The sequence below is a fragment of the Lissotriton vulgaris genome, chromosome 4_1, assembly GCF_964263255.1.
Source record: "Lissotriton vulgaris chromosome 4_1, aLisVul1.2, whole genome shotgun sequence".
NCBI lineage: Eukaryota > Metazoa > Chordata > Amphibia > Caudata > Salamandridae > Lissotriton > Lissotriton vulgaris.
The window spans coordinates 990,281,808-990,299,619 of NC_141691.1; the positions used below are offsets into that span (position 1 = coordinate 990,281,808).

The 17,812-nt window shown below is 38.3% G+C and overlaps 1 protein-coding gene across 1 annotated transcript in view; it reads right to left on the reverse strand.

The window, feature by feature from the left end:
* Positions 1–13,874: 13,874 nt before the first annotated feature.
* SLC6A3 (solute carrier family 6 member 3) overlaps positions 13,875–17,812 on the reverse strand; it is a 581,644-nt gene continuing 577,706 nt past the window's right edge. The window contains exon 14 of the mRNA XM_086966890.1: positions 13,875–13,898. Coding sequence (XP_086823016.1) covers positions 13,875–13,898 — 24 coding nt within the window. The remainder of the gene's footprint in view (positions 13,899–17,812) is intronic.

A 17,812-nucleotide genomic window follows, 5' to 3' on the forward strand; every position in this document is an offset into this window, starting at 1 on the left:
GCTGTTCGTGCTCAGTTGCATTAAGCACTATTTTCTTAGTGCAGAATGGATCATTGGGCCCATTTTGGACTTGAGGGTCAGTTTGCCAAAATAGCACTAAACCTCAGGTTATGTTCTTCACGTAATTCTACATAATGTTGTGGAATTTTGCTGTAATTTCACATAGTTATGCTACAGCAACTTGCACAAGTTACACCCACCCATAGTTATGATAAACAGAACATAGCATAACTTAACAACATTTCTGGGTTTAGTTAATTACAGTACATTATTCAAAATTAAAATTAAAATAGCAAAACAATATAAATATAGGAAAGTAACCGTTTTTTAAAAATGAGTTTTTATCATTTTTGTAATTTTCAAATTTCATGTTGTCACTTTTTGTTACATCTGTTTTGAGTTATTTTAAGGGAAATCATTACCCTTGATAACTTCTGGCTAATGCTGAACTGTCATAAGTCCAGACTCAAATCATAAGGTCATTGATGTATGAGGAATTCAAGAGTGCAGAAACTTTTATTTGGTAACAAGTTAGTCATTATACCTTCCACTGTAGAAATTAGATTTTTGTTATGCGGTGAACAGTGCATTTCTAAATGAAATTGACTAAACCATGACTGATCCCATATTTACCCAAAAGTGGGGTCTTGAACAAGGCACATATCTAACTTAAAGCTTATTGTTACAAGTAAAGTACTTTGTTGTATATGTTCAAAAACATAAACACAGATTGTGTTGTACATGTTATTTACAATATACTGAATTCCGTTGCTGAGGCAACAGTGATCATCAACCTTTTTATACACTGAAAATCTAAAACAGGAGACATAGCCCTCATCATTAAATAAAAAGGACCCAATCACAGTGGCAGAAATTGGGTGCACTTCTCACTGGTGCAAAGTGCGCAAATAGTGGGGGTGTAGTTTATGCCAAATAACAAGCTGCACATCTCAGAAGAGGTGATATATACTAATAGCGCACATTATTCGCCATGCTCAGGTATGTTAAAAAGGCATGAGTGGCATTTGCTCCTGTCACTTGCAGAGGTTTTACTTACTGAAACTAGCAGGCACAGACACCCACAATATACGCTCAAAACGTTTTCCTATTGTGGGCACAAACAGACTTTTGTAACCAAAACGGGATTTGCAATCCCATCCTAGTCAGGGACAAAGAGGGTAACAAGAGAAACGATTTTTTAAAAAATCTTGACAAAGAAATATTAGTCTTGCATGAAAATCTCGACATCACACAGATGACATTGAGAGTATAATGGAGTGATTGGATGGAATCTTTTCCACAAGAAATACCTCTATCAAATTCCAGTAAGAAAACTTTGAGTTTTTATTTAGAGAAATACCATTTGATTACCATATTCTTTTGTGCATACTTTCTGGGTATATGAGAAATAGGTCACAACTATATAAGAGAACCATTAACTGAGGTTAGAATTTAAAAATACTACACACTACCATACATTAGGTAGCTTGTGGTGAGAAATAATTGTTATTTGCAATAAATGAGGTCAGTTTCTAATACTTCTAATGACAGCGGTTTTCCTGTGCAATATGATTAAAATATAAATATATTTAGAATATGGGGAATAATGTTTCATTGACATTTTAATTATCCCAATTGAAATAAATTAATTGACTGAATTGTTTTGTTCAAAACGCATTTTATGCATGTAGGCATCTTTTTATCTCTGTATGAAATGAATTACAAGGCAAATATAACCCATACTTCCGAGGGGGAAAGGTTGAAAATGTATTTTGTAGTTTACCATTGTTAACAAAAATAAATGACAGATCACATGATGTAAGGCTGTTACAAGCACCAATCATTGCTGAAGTAACGATCATGATATTTGTACTATAAATGTCTGTGTGTGTGTCACCTTTAATTAAGTGGATACATGCCATAATTAATATATACATTAGGCAAGAGGCCATTTTTCTGCATATTGATTTTTTCGATAACTGGAAATTGTAGTTTAGTTCTATATCAACGTACAAAGTTGTTGATACTATCTTAAGACATTTCTGATGAATGTTAAGGTACAGAGGATTTGAAGCAATGGAAACGTCACTGGTTTCAAGGATCAGTGTCTTAGACTTTGCTTCAAAATATACTGATTCAAATACAAAGTATTCAATTATGTTGGGTAGAGTGGTATTCCTGAATAGGACAGTGCACAAACAAAATATAACTAGCTTGGTTTCCCTGCAACAAGATTTCTTGGGTGCGGGAAGACTGGACCCAATCTAACTGGCAGAAAAATCCATCTGTCAAAATCACCTCAGAGCAGGTGAGGCATCCTACATGCCACAACACAACTCATCGAAGCCCGAAAGAAATATGTTCACATCATGGCCACGCTGATGAACTCTGTTGCCAGCCCAAATCCTCTTCATTTACAAAGGCATCCCGACCAGCGGCTACATTTATCTTGCAGCCAAGCTCACAATCTTTGATGGTTATCGGGCATGCCCACAGTCAGGACGCCATCAGGCTGCAAACTAAGAACTGTAAAAAAGATGAAACAAGACAGTAGGCCTTTTCCATCTATGCACCCAGAATCTTGAACAACATTCTCATCTACCTCTACCATCACTCACTGAATTTAGGCTTGTCTTTCGTCAGGGTTTGCGCTATAGAAATACCACATACAAACATACATACAAGCAGATTCGTCTCCAGAAGGTGAACAATGCATGTAGATTTGGACCGAGTAATTCTGCATGGTAATCCCCATTCAGGGGTGGGGCGGGGGGTACCTATAATAGCCAAATATTTATCGTTCTACTGTCAGTGACATGCAAATATTCCATGACAATGCCCATGACCTCCACAGATGAAGAAAGGACATATCTAAGGGTCCTACGTTCTATGTAGAAGGTAGCACTGCAAACCTTTGGGGTATCGGGTCCCAATACATGATAGTCGATGAATCCCTTTAGGCACTGAGTCAATGTAATGTACATTCATTTTTACTAACTATTCCTTTTACTGTCATCTAGTTTTTAAATTCATTTTGATCTCTTTTTCCTGTTTCTAAAATGCTAAGGACAATATCAATGGCAGCACATTTTATCATTGTTATTTCTTTACTTTATTATATATCATTGTGATTGTGCACACAGACAAAATACATGGGTTATGATAAAGTACAGAATAACATGTTTATTCAACAGTGCAAACAATGTGTGTATCTGCTCCAAATTCCCTACGGCAGTTGTGTTTTACGTGTACTAAACACTTTTTATCATTTTATGAAACAAAGAGCATCATGTCTTTCGTCAAAATGCACTTCTCTGTGCAGAGAACACTATCTCATATAGATATTAATAGAATAAAGTGATAACAATGTTAAAGTGTGCTGGGCAGCCAAGTTGGACTTCTGAATGGCTGCAGCAACCGGCAACTCAGCCAGGCTACTCCGATTGTAAACCCTCCTCCCACATGAGCCCCAAACACCTACTCTGGTGTGACCTCTCTGTCCAGGGACTCAGCAACCTGCTGTGAGGTTTTGATGGCCATCTGATGGAGGGGAAGGCTAAGGAGCATAGAGGTGGCCTGAGTGAAGCGATGCCAATGGGGCCTGTCATTGATGCCTGGCAGCCCAACCTGACCAGTGGGATATTCTTTCAGTAAGTGACTGTTGTTGGTGCCTTGGGGCCTGTGACCACTCAGACACCAGTGAAGTACATACACAGGAACAGGGGCTGGGCTCTTGCAGCAGTCGGACTGTTGGATACTTCTAGCTCAAACCTATTTCCGGACACACAGTGTGCTCTGGCCACCCTGTGCCTTGCTATCTTCATGCCAGTTCTGCACACCCTAGGGTCAAGGTTGCGGCACACTGAGGGCTGCTAAGCTGTCACAGGTTGCAAGGCATCCAACCACAGTTGCAGACTCATGCTGCTGCCACAATCATTACTGCAAAGCTCATCTGATGATAGTTCCTGCTATATTACACAACGGCTTGTTCTTGCACCCCTGCTCTTTTCATTATTTCAATGTAAGCCTTGCCAATCCATTTTGCTCTCCTCCTAGAGTAAGTTCTCAAGTGGTTAATATTTATTTATATGCAGACCATTGCATTATCTTAGCAAAAAACAGGGGCTGCCAAAATAACCCTGTAGAAATGGGCTGAATATTATGTGAAGAATAGGGGTTTCTCTATAGGAACAGATTCCACCTGGGATACTTCTTTGACAATAATAGTGTAACTTATTATTGGAATTCAACCTTAACTATTTCCATCCTTTTAAAATGTAAACTAGAATTCCCTACACAAATAGTTCCTATACATGGATCACAAAATCTAACAAATCCAATTGAGCATTCAGTGTTTTACAATTCAGTTGCATTTATTTATGTGAAATATATATCTGGCATCCTATATAATTGTTAGTCCATAAAGGCTACTACAATCCTTGTGAAAGAGTTTATAGACAAAGCGAGTGCCAACTAATGTTGATTATTCATAATACACTGTTAGTTTAATACATTACAGCAAGGAGGTGGCTAAAATAATCCACAATTTCTATTTTCTTCTCTGTCATCTTCAACCTATTGAATTTTTTCTTTTCGCAGAACTTCTCATGAAGAAAAGTTGATGCATTTTGTTTTATCCTAAGTGTTACATTTATATGTAATCAGCCTCGGTCAGTTTATTTAAGATCTCGTGTGGACATAACAAAGAAATGTATTAATTTCATTGTGAGGCACAACCAAGGCATAAACGCTAATATGCGGCTTACCTGGAGGGCCATAAGCAATGGCACTGAGGGTACTTATGCGATCAATGTGTGTGGTAGAAAGCAAGCTGCAATCGTGGTATGACTTCATAGGTCCACAAATTAGAGGTGCATTCTATTCAATAGTGCTAACTTGTACGGCTAAGTGAAAGCAATAATAGGGGACATGTCGAACCCAAGAATTAAGCTCCATGGTCAAGGATGCCAAGTCCTTAGACAGACCATCAATTGGGTTACATTGTGAAAGTAAATCTATGGGATGCTTCTATGTGAACAAAATAAGATGACAATAAATAGCAACAAAACTAAAATTATTACATCTGGTCAAAATAAAATGAATGGTTCTGGCTGGTGTCTAGACAAGACATGTCCTGTCATTATTTCAACCTATAAATTATTATACTTCAGCTATAAAGAAGACTTACACTACTAAACACTACACATTGCTTAAAAGTATGCTTTAAAATTATGTGCGCCCTTATGAGTTTCAATAGAAGATATGGGGGTTGTTACATCCTGTCTCTAATGAATGCATATAATGATAAAGTGGTGCCTACTGTGTTGAAGGGCTGTGCAGTATCTAAATTACAAATTTAATAGGAATATTAAAGTGAGAGAGCATGTGGTAAGCCTGGGATTACCATATGGTGCTATAACCGCTGGCATTCGAGTGGAAATTGGTCTGAATTGTGTTAATCCCAATTCAGAGATTCAATCAATTGCTAGCCGATTAATAAATTTCTAGACAGCAATTATTGATTAACCCATTCATCTAGGAACTACGAGTAATGATGAAATCAACTTGGCATTAGATTAGCTACATGTAAAAAAATGAAATGTATGTTGTCGATTTAACAGAGCACAAAGCAGAGATTAGGCAGCAAGTAAAAATAGCTGGCTTTAACGAGGATGTAGTTTATTTGGCAAATAAAGGCTCAACTTTAATACTGGGTTCAGTTAATGTCTCTGATGGACTAGAACAGTGTGGCGATTTACCACCCACCCTTCTGTGCAACAGCTTTCATTGAGGAGATCAGACTTTGCACTGAAAAAAGCCAAGTTAGGTGCCAAACCGGAAGTCAGGAGGTAACTTGTGGGTGTGTAGCCTGAACAGCAAAGATGACTTGAAAGATCTTTTATTGACTTTTCCTTTTTATTGTGAATTTAGAAACTTGCTTTCTGGCCAGTGCTGAGACAGAGTAGCTTGAGAACAGTAAATAAGGATTGTATGTATTTATCATCCATGAAAATTGTATCAGGCAATGGAAAATTCTTTTGTGAAGCTGCCAAGATTAGTGTTTCATGAGTGTTTGAGCTTTTGTATAATCACGAAATTCAATAAAAGGTTGTTAGTGTGGCTTTATTTATAAAGAGAAGCAGTTGTCTAATAAAATATATTTAGTAATAACAATGTGTCCAGAGCAGGATGCAGGGCAAATGAATATGTGGAAAATCCAGCACTGATGCCCAATATTAATCCACTGCCCTCTCTAGATGTGGTGAGACATAAAATATGTGTTGAATTGCAGCTTTATCTGTAGCATCCAAAATTTAAATATGATATAGCACACTTGTCTGAGAGTGACTTGTGTGACTGCGCCTCTGGAAGATTCAACAGAGAGACTTCTATACAACATTTAAGAGCCAATTGCCGAACAAGCATAAAGATCACCTAGTAACCCAATCAAAAATACATAATGCCATTAAAGAGAGTTTTTTTGGTTGTGTGGCATTACAAGGCGGGCTTTTACCCCGCATGCCAGTACAACGCAGGGATTACAACGAAAGTCGTTACAACAACTTTCGCTGGAGGGCGCTGGATAGTGGAATAGTTTAATTTTCTATTCCAACTCCAGCCCACGTCGACAGTAGGGAAGGTGTTGGATAGAAAATTAAACTATTCCCTATCCAACAGTGCCCTCCAGCGAAAGTTGTTGTAACGACTTTCGTTGTAATCCCTGCGTTGTAATGGCATTGCGGGGAAATCCCCGCGTTGTCATGGCTGTTCACCGTTTTTTTTATTTTAAAAAAGGTAGAATTATACAGCAAAATCCTAATCACGATCCAGCTCCAACCTGAGGCAGTTTATACTGAATGGTAATGAACAAATCACAGAGAAGAGATTTCATTTGGTGATAATTAAGACACTACCCTGGTAGGTCTTAGATAAAATGTGAAGTGGAAAGAAGCATTTCAGGTATTTAAGATAGGACCACAAATCATTCCACCCAGACAAACGAGCTGCAGAATATTGTGAAGAGACAAGAGAATATATCAATACACTTGAAAGACAGATCAAGAAAAAATTTCATATGTCCCCTAAGCCTGCAAGAGAGAATTAAAAACACTACTTAGAGATCTTTCTGCAATTCTGATACTAGTATTGTTCTGGAACCAAGCAGCACTGGAGGATATCGAAATAGACAGGGTGCTTAGACCTCTGACCTAATGTTAACCATCTGATTTGTTCACATACATGATTAGGATTTGTTTGCAGAGATTTAAATATAACACTTTGCGGTTAACAGTTACCAGCAAACAAGGTGAAATAAACTTGAGTGGAGCTCAGATTTCTTTCTACCAGGATTTTGGCTGGAGCACTCAAAAAATGCATAGCACTTGAGGAAGTCAATTGCAATCTTCACAATAAAAAAGGTACCATATGCACTTTTACCCCTCCCCCAGTCAGAGTATACGTAAATGGCAAGAGTAAGAGATAATGTTTTAACCAGGTGTCTGAGTCCCGACACTTCATAGTGACATGGGGTAAACTAGCACCCTGTCGCGGAGAGTACGCTTGTGTTTTTGTAGAAATACAGACAGAGTTGAAGGGGGAGTTCAACATTGTATACTTCTTTATGTTTGTCACATCAAAGACAGCAGCTCTAAAATGATTTCATTTTGTCTCTCTACGACATTTTTATTCATCTTAATGAGAAGTATGAGGAAATAGGTGATGACGTTTTGCTACTCATATTGCTATTGATTACCAAGAGCCAGGATCTACCACTCATTCAGTCCTTTGGTCGAGGATGGAGAAAGTGAACAGGTGGTTTTGGCAATTACAGTACTCTGTGATCTGCTCACTATAGTTAACTGGTTAGGTGATTAGGTGGCGATTTGTTATTCGCTGGTGTGTTAACTCTCAGCTGAGGAATGTTAATATATGGGAGGTCGGGACAATTGTCTCTTGTTTGAATGGTGGACATGACATGGTTCCTCACATTGGCCATAAGTACTATATGTATGTTTAGAGAAATATAGCTTAAAGGTTCTTATGGGTGAACATATATATTTAATTCCTGGAATGTTAAGTGTATCAATGGCATATTACGGAGGTATAGAATATCTTCCTTCTGGCATAGGAGACATATAAAACTGTCAGTGTTTCAAGAAGCACATCTTACACAAGCACAAGGAAAATGTTAAATTGATTCGGAAATCAGGTGGAGGGGTCACGCTGTTGCTCCACCTTTCCATCATCAGCAAGGGGAGTCGTATTGTGAGATACTTCAGAAAGTTCTCTGAGAGTTGTGATATTATTAAGAGTCCATAGGACAGATATATAAGGGTGATGAGTACAATATATGAGAAAATTGTGCGTACCGTAACACATATGATTATAAGTATTTTTGAACAGCTAGCTGGCGTACTGCCAAAATATGTTTACCTCACCATAACTTGCAGGGGGTCTTTAGTTGTATAAAGATCAGCAGTTTGGATAGCTCTAGAATCACCGATCAGATGCTTGAAGGGGTTTCTACCGCTCTCATAGAAATCCTGAATTTGATTGAACATAAACCCTTCACTGGCCTACTAAAACATTTTCATTTTATTCTCTCCATAAGGCATTAGTACATTTAAAGTTTGGTAGAATGGTGAGTCTGCTAGGAAAAATCAGGTGCACAACATTACCAAATTCATGGTTCCTCTGCCCCACTTATTGGTAGGTTGCTGGGTTTCTGCAATGGGAACCTTAGCTGGCTTCACCAGCAGAAAACCTTGGCCAAACAGATTGTTCGTCTGAGAACCATGGGGACTTAGTGGTGGTCCCCTGCCCTATTTAGTATAGGGGGATGTACTGAGCAGAGTAATTGCACAATGTCCCAATGCAGCTATGCAAATCATACATTGGTCCATTGTTATTTTGTTCTTCAAGATCAAATTCACACATTGGGAGTTTGTTCTTGCAAAACAAAATAATTTGCTGAGCTGGAGAATCAAACATGGCACCCACTAGACAAAGGCTTGGTTCCATTCAAATGAACCACTGAAGCAGCAGCTCATCTGAAGGCACAGAGATACCAGCAAGATGGGCAGAATCTCAAAATCTGAATAGGTTGTCTTTTTCAAGGGGAGTGGATGCCATAGCCTCCGCAGACCTGGCAGACTGGTGGGAAAAGAGCCATACTTTAAATGAGTCCCATGTCCTCTAATTGATTTTGCATTACTGAATTTTGAACAAAGTAGATTTCCATGAGTGGATTACACAAATTCTTCACTATTGAACGATATGTTACTATGATTGGTTGGAAACCAACGTGAAGGTGAGACAGGATGTGTGATCACATAATATTGTCTTCTTAACATGGATTCAATTGACATGTCGAAGTACAGTGGGAGGCCTTTAATGTAAATATATGGAGTCAATACTTAGGTGCCTTCTATGGGGCAAGATTAGACCTCTCAAACACAGTGAACAAGCTAAAAGGTGAAATTAAAATGTGTAGGTACCAGAAAAAATATCTATTTGAGGGGTTGGAGATTGGGTAAACAAGATTATTATTGCCATTATGTTAAAAAGCATTACAAGGGAGGAGGCAAGGCAAGGATTACTGTTGTGGCTGATAAATAGAGCTGGATAATTCACTGTTGAGTTACTACAGTTTTTCAAGGATACGAGGGAGTGGTTAACAGTAGATATGGTTGGGATTAACCACAGATTTGCGGAATACTGCTCAAAACTCTAAACACAACAGGAATGCATGGTTCCAACATGGATAACATCGTTTTTTATACAAGATCATTAAAGCCAAGCAATAAGAGTAGAAATAAAGGATGATTTATGCAACCTGATTAACACTGTTCCTATTAAGTGGGCGATAAATAATTTAGACACCAGTAAAAACCTCAGGAGGTTGTGGGCTGCTTGTCCAGTTATAAACCAATTCTACATGGAACAAATGGAGTCCTGCTCCCTTTGAAGATGTACAATGAGGCCTTTATAAGCAAGTTTTACTCAACTCTTTGAAGGAAGCTGTTATTGTGATGCTCCCCAAACATGGGACGGACCACCTTCTGTATGATTCCTACATCTAAAGTAAAGGTCAATGTTGCAATAAAATAATTGGGTAAAATACTTGCTGCAAGACAATAGCCTGGTTTCTTGGTACTTTGGTACACGGTGATGACTCAGGGCCTTTGCAGTCAAATATCTCTTCACATATCAGGGATCAATTTTTGACAATGGAACATTTGCAAGATGAATACAGGCGTTAAGTAACAGGCGGTTTGGATGGATACAGGGCATTTGTACCAGTTGACTGGTATTACATGAAAAAAGTGTTACTACACTTTGAACAAGTAGACAATGTATTTGAGTGTTCCTATTCTACAACAGGGTGTTGAAATTAATACTCTCTTCTTTGAAACATGGCCCATTTCTCAAGGTACAAGACAGGGATATCCTGTCACACCTTTGATATTAGTTCTTGTCTTAAAACTGTTGATTAAACTCATACAGTTCAGGCATGTGCCCCAGGGATATTGTGAAGGGTACCTCGAAAGCAATACCACCCAATGCATATAATGTCTTGCTATAAATATGGAATACCAATGCAGTCTTGAAACTTGGCTAAGTCAATACTATATGCATTACTGAGAACTGACATGCTTACATTCAGTACTTTACTGATAGCGGTTAGTAAAAAATGTTTAAACACTTGGAAAGTCATATTAGTCATGATATGGCTGCAGAATCTGAGACTAATGTAACATCCCTAATCAGAGACCTATAAACAGCGCTTGGAACCTAAGTGCCTGACCCCATACTCCTTCAACTACTGGGAGGTGATGGAAAAGATGTATAGCCTTAACAATACCCAGAGGTATGCAGTGCTACATTTTGGCTAATCCATGGTTCTTGAAGCGTGACTCCGATTTAATGACTAAGCTGATCATGGATTTGATTGATCCCATTAGACTGAAATTGCTTTCACTACAGGGAAACACTTATACTAACACATTTACCTCCAATGTTGCTAAAATATAAATAGATGTTTGTTCCCATGTTGATAAATAGACATATGTCCCCGTTACCTCTACAGAATACTGTAACACATTCAAATAAGCCCACCTTATGATCAGAACTTTTATAATAAAACATCCTGTTTTGTTTACATACATTTATAGGAAGGGTAGATGGTTATGCTTTGTGGAGCTTTTGTGTACAACGGAACAATAGCGATAACAGGTTTTGACCTACGTAACGGTTGTAGCACGCATCCAGCCTGTGCAGAGCATGTCTATCCAATAGTAGACATGCGAGAACATTATTTGAGACACCAAAGGAGCAACAATGGCAGAGAATAAGCAGTGCCTGTTGACAAATTGGTCCACTCTAACAGTGACTTTTTAACTGTGTTCGGTATATGCATGCACATATGGGGGATGTGTACAACAATAAATATATTTTGAGCGCAGGTTGTCGATGCATTATTGGTGAGAACAAGTGAGACTTTCAATATCTACACTAATCTGTGTTTAGTGTGAATTATCCTTCTAAGAATAAGCAAAGCAACCAAATTAATACTTCTGGGGGAATTGTGCTGGCAAAAAGAAGATAAACAGGAATATTTTGGTAGAAACATTTCAAATGTGGACTTCAAATGTGTTGAAATGGATATCAGCTGAAGAACAAGTAAGGAAGATAGAACATGCTACACAGGAAGTAGAATCTGGACTCAATATATTGGAAATTTCTTTCAACATCTTGCAATTGCCCGTGGATCATATGCCTCCATGACTAACAATATGGTACTTGTAACATCAGCGAATCACACACTATGCTTCTGAAACTGAAAGATAATATTATGCATCTAATGTATAAATATTTACTTAATGGACAGTTCAAACTGTTAGACAGCTGAAGAATTTTCAATGTTAGTGAATTTGAAAGACTCCTCTTACAGTATTTAATGTTATGGGACACAGCCAGGTTTTAAAGGTGCATTGAGCCATGGCTACTGTTTGATGACTGTGATGTTTGTTTTACAAAACCCCAAAAAACGTTTTACAAAAAGCAATGAATTAGTGTTTGTTCCACTGATATCCATCTTGGCCCAATAGAAAATAGAAAATGAGAACAACATTCAATTAGGCACCAATGTAAGCAAACAGAAGAAATATTTAAAGGTATGTAGTTCAAGGTACTTATTCCATACAAAATACATCAACTTTATAAAATAATGAAAAACCTGTTTTTCAATTGAATGGTTCGAGTTTAGCCATACACTTGACATTCTTAATAAACAGAAACACTCAGCCCCCAAGAAAAATGAAACAACATTAAAAATGCTTAATAACATGAATGGGCATCAGAACATAAGAGAAATTCTAACATCTATGGTTCGCACTATGTCTTTCTTGTGGAAGGTCTCCCAGAATGCAGTGAAATACATTTACTCGTTACAGATAAGTATTCTTTTCCTGTTGCAAATGTAAAGTTAGTGTTTGTAGCAGGGTTCATAGGAAGGTGACGGAGAAGGGCCAGGCACAGTTCAGGCAGTAGTTGGTGGGTTTTACTTTTGCTATTCAGGTAATATTTGTCTTTGATGATCCATGTCAGCAACTATTTATATATTGTCCATCTGTAATACTTAACCTAGCATTGATTTTGTGATGTCAGCAAAAACATACAAGAAACTGAAAGATAGCATAGTTGTACATTTTATTTATATAGAGTTGTATGTTGGCAGGTGTATGAGGGGGAGACAAACAATTATATAGTTTGGTTTTACCCATCTCCAAAACTTAGCGCTTTCACTGCAGTGATTATATCACTCTGACCAGTGGGGTAAAAGCATCTTTGCATTATGCTTTTCGGTACTTAGAATTATTCCAGCTATAAAGTGGGTATTATTGTGAATGTCTGCAGCTTCTGCAGGAGTATTGGTTCTGTGCTGAATAGAACAGGGCGTGTGTGATGTGTGGGTGTTTACAGAGAGTATTTCTTTTCCACAAAGTGACATGGTGATGACACAACAAACCTTTTTCAACAAATGTCTTAACAGTGTAAGCCTAATAACGGTGCAATGAGTTTGTAACACTTTACCTCCAATCAACGTCTTTTAGCAGGGACTTGTGTGCGAGAGTTGTGAAAAACCTAGCATTTTATTTTAAGAGTTCATAAACAAAGAATATACTGACTGTGTGTGTTAATTTTTTGTCACACATGCTTTATCATGAAATGTTTCATGTTTAGTTTTCCCTAAACCTCCCTATGCTTTGGCATACATCATTTAGCAACTCTGGTTACCATTGAATGCTGCATTACAGTGGACACCGGCATCTGAAGCCATTACAGTGTGCCATGCAGTACTGATCAGAGCAGAGGTCATCAGAACTGTGCTGGATTCATGTGTCAAGGACTATCAAATGTGGTACAAACAAAGATAATGAATGGCTAATCACAGCTTGAAGGGAATCCCCAAGCCCCAATAAACATGTATGAGTCATTCACCATCCTATCCACCATTTAGTACAAATCAAAAGTTCCAGACAGTTCTTTCTAACAGTGTTACTGCATTTGCTTAAGGGGGCATGTTGTAATGCCCCCACTTGTGAGCTTTATGCACCTACCAAGTATGGCCACTACAATCAGGCAAATCATTAAAGCAACCTGGTATGCTAAGTTTACCACCACAACAGCCACAATAATTATGTATTTTCCTGAACACTGGGCAGTCTGAAGCGGAAAGCCTTTATCTGTTGTAGAGGTGTAGTATGTGAAAGAAAAGCTTCTGGTTGCACTTGTCGATAAACAACCTCCTTGTTATGTTGTCTTTCTTCGCAAGGGACGATCTTGACTTTCACTTTTTACAGCAAAGGTCTTTACACCATTAGCCAGTGACGAATCTGTGTAAAAAGGAAAAGAAGTTCACAGATTAATTACTATATTACTGATTAATGAAATTCACCAGTATTGCATCGAACATGTAACCATGAAGTGAAACAGATTTAGTGCAATTACCATAATCATTAACTATAGGCTCTTAAACCATTGGGAAATATTAATGTATTTCCCATGTAACTGTTTGGCCCCACTAGGACTAGGAAAGAGTCTGGGCCAGAAACTCTTCACTGCCAACAGGGCAACGCCAGGTAATTAGTTAATCAAACACTCTCCCCAAGATGACATTTACCCACTCCTTAATTCACGGTTAGCCCCCAAAGTGGGTTCTGGGATTGCCACATGATAATTTCACCTCTCCCACCTTTGGCTTTTTCTTCCATGCGCCACTGATCCTTTGGCTGCTTCATTGGGAGGATATCTCTTTCAAGAAAATACAATATATATAAGCCTCCCAGTTTTCATTTTTACTGATTTATACAGATAAATACAGACAAAACACATTTACTTTCCTGTCTGTATTTATGTTTAAATATAAGAAAATAGGTTTTCTTTTGGATGATTTTTTCATTACTGTCAAACAGGAGTGCTCAGTCGAAATATGCACAGATTGAACTCTATATGGGAGTTAAAAATAAACAAATATTTACTAGTGAAGCCTAAATAATTGCAGCAGTACAACGGTTGACGCTGTTCTACAATGCAAATGTTTTTAGATGACTGTATTGGCTAAATGGCTAAAACCCACTGGGCATTCAAAAATTAGTATATATTTGTCAGTTAATTGAGTGGAAATATAGCGCCTGTAGCTTCATTTTTTACACTAAGCACAGAGTAAATATGAAAAAATACAGATAAAATTTAGAAAAAAACAAATATGGAGGAATACAGAAGGAAATTCCCGGAAACAAATAACATAAAACCGGGGGCCCTAATTATATATAAAGGTGATACTGCCAGAGGGAGCAGATGCACACCTTGTTTTTACAAAGCAACGTGTAAACGGGGCAAGCAACACAACAAGGCATGCCTGGAAAGAAAACTATATACAAAAAATGAATTTGGTTTGATATGTACAAACAGACCAGGGAAATACAAATTAAGGAAAAATACAAAAGAAGGCAAAACAGATCACATTATATTCAAACAGAACACTCCATCATACTCACTCAACATTTTCATTCATTCGGCACTCACACTATTTACAAACAAACAAAAAAAAGTCCTAAAGGCCACCGGGGCTTATGTCTATACAGTAGCTCATGCTCAAACCAAAAGTCATGTCAGCAAAAATCAATAGATTGCAACTTATTAATATGCATGTAACAAGAAAATCAGTTAATTGAAACAACAATGTTAAGATTCATTAACGAACAGTCAGCTAGCCTATGTAGATCAAACACGCTTATTTTGGTGTTGGGAGCAAAAAAGGGTCTTTAACAAGCCTAAAGGTGCATTGTTTGACTATTCTTGCATACTTATCACGAAAGATAGCAATTGATTATCAGTATTGGCATTTGCTTTGTTGGTTGGTTTAGTGGACTCAGCCTTAGTGATTGGAGTCAAGCCTAGTGTTGTTATATGGGAAGGAAAAGGGGGCATGAAACTTGATTAAATAAAATTATTTGTTTGGCTCATTTTCAAGTAGAACGCAGCACCATTTTGAAATGGGGTATGGTGCAAAGCTGTTTTTATATACTACCGCCTCCGTGTAGGAGTGGAGTATGGGTAACGCGGCCACAGTTCCACCAGTTGAAGAATTAAAGGGGGTTGGTTTTCATATGTATTACATAAGCATTATATGACGAAATATGACGGAAAATGGTAGGACAAGACCCATATTATAGCCACAAACTGAAATGTATGTGAGGTGATTTTGATTTAATGCATTCAAGAGTGCTGCCTGGTGAAGTGCAGTTTGGTGTACTGAATAGGACAGAAAGAATTAAAGTTATGACTTTTTCATCGCAAATGCGATTTATCCATATGGAGAATACAGAGCGAATTGTGACCCATGTGAGATGGTGCACAAAATTAAACGCAAAGGAAATATGAACAAAGGTAAACATTGTCATTCGGGTCCCAATCTGGTTAGAAATGTACATCTTTGGCTACATTTGAAAGTCTGAACTAAGGCCAGGATTTACTCAACTTTCACGCACACAGCAGGGAACTTGCTGCGCTGCGTTGCGTGAAAAGGAAAGATCAGAAATGCACCATATCTGCTAAGATATGGTGAACTTCTGCTCGCTCATAGCAACTTTGCACTTCAGGCATCCTAGCAGCATAACACGAAGCCTTGAGCCATGGTGCAAGAGTGTCTGCGTTACGGGCAGGATTGTTTTGCGCACGAAGGCTTACCCTCCTACACAAAAACATTGTTAGAGGAATAGTACTCTTGCATGCTGCAGAATGCAGCACACATGCAAACAGGAAGTAACAAGGAGAAATAAAGACATTTCTCCTTGTTACCCCTCTCTCAGGTCGATGCTCCATTTTGCTATAAACACAGGTTTACTGCCTTTAGTAAATCTGGGTTTGCATCAAAATACATGAGTGTGTGCATGAGAACACCAATGTATAACGCCTACTTGGCACAGCATAATGCAAGCGCTACCTTGTATTACTTTTTTTACACAGCCACACAAGGCGATGCAAATTGGCCCTTGCATGACTTTGTAAATCTCGACTAGCATTTTGCATATCGGTTAAAAAGTGGCACAACCATGGCACAAAAGGATCGTACAGATTTCTGACTTTTTCAGAATTGGCAACAGTTTCCAGGAGCATTCCTGGAAACTGTTCCAATACTCCAGGATGTCATCCTGTAATTGCTTTGGGAATTCAATTTTCTCATTGACGAATAAACATTTGCACCAGTTCTTAATTTGAGCCTGTGATTTCTGATGCTCTGCACCAGCATTTAATCGGTTGCCGTTGCTCGGCACTGGTTCTTAATTGTCAACACCGCACTTAGGACAGTCTGCCACATGGTGATGCTGCTCATCTAATCTAGAGATGAGCAGAACAACGGTTATTTATTAATGCAATTACCATTAAAAATTACTAATACTTGTCGCTCCTTTAGCTTTGGAGACCAGGCATAATCTAAACTTTCGCACTTGCAGGCAAGAGAGATGGTTAGTAGTTGCTTTGGTACCGCCTTTGGCAGCAATGATGGGGAAATGGGAGGTGCAAGCTGCAGTGGCCACCTGGTCATGGCCCTGGCACTAATTATTTTACAATTTAAGCATCAATTAGCACTATTTGCTCTTATGAAAATCTGCACCAAAAATAAAATTGTACTAGCTAACTTTTTTCCATGCAGCAAATACTGTATTCATTGAGAACTCCCTTTCTCTACTGTCCAACAATTTATGGGGTGTTACCGCCCCACTCCTTCCCTGGATACAGATTTACTCCTGCCTTTGCCAGGAAGAAATTTTCAACTGTGTCCAGGTTCGACATTGACAGTTTGTGAATCAGCACAAACGTGCGAGGTTGTGGGATTATACAAGCTTCCATGGGGCATTCCTGCCCTGGCATTTCCATTACTAGCCCCTGAGAGCAGACTTAATCTCGTGTACTTGGACCTATAAGTGAATCTTTTCCTAAGTGTATATTTACATTGAGAGAAGAGGCCATATGGAAATCCTGGTTCAACTTAGATGCATAAATGGCTATCAGAACCAGTCCCTCATTGTAGCAGTACATTCCTCACAGCTAAAACGCATAGTGGTAAAGTAGAGCTGTTTTAGATTCTGACATAAAAGTATTTTTAGAAAGCCACAATTCTTGGACTTTTGAGGCGATGATTAAATACACTATGCATGCCAGAATGAGCAAAGGATGCAATGAATTCAAAATAAACACTGTAGCAGTTGATTCCAGTTGCAAAACACTTAGGGCCAGATTACGA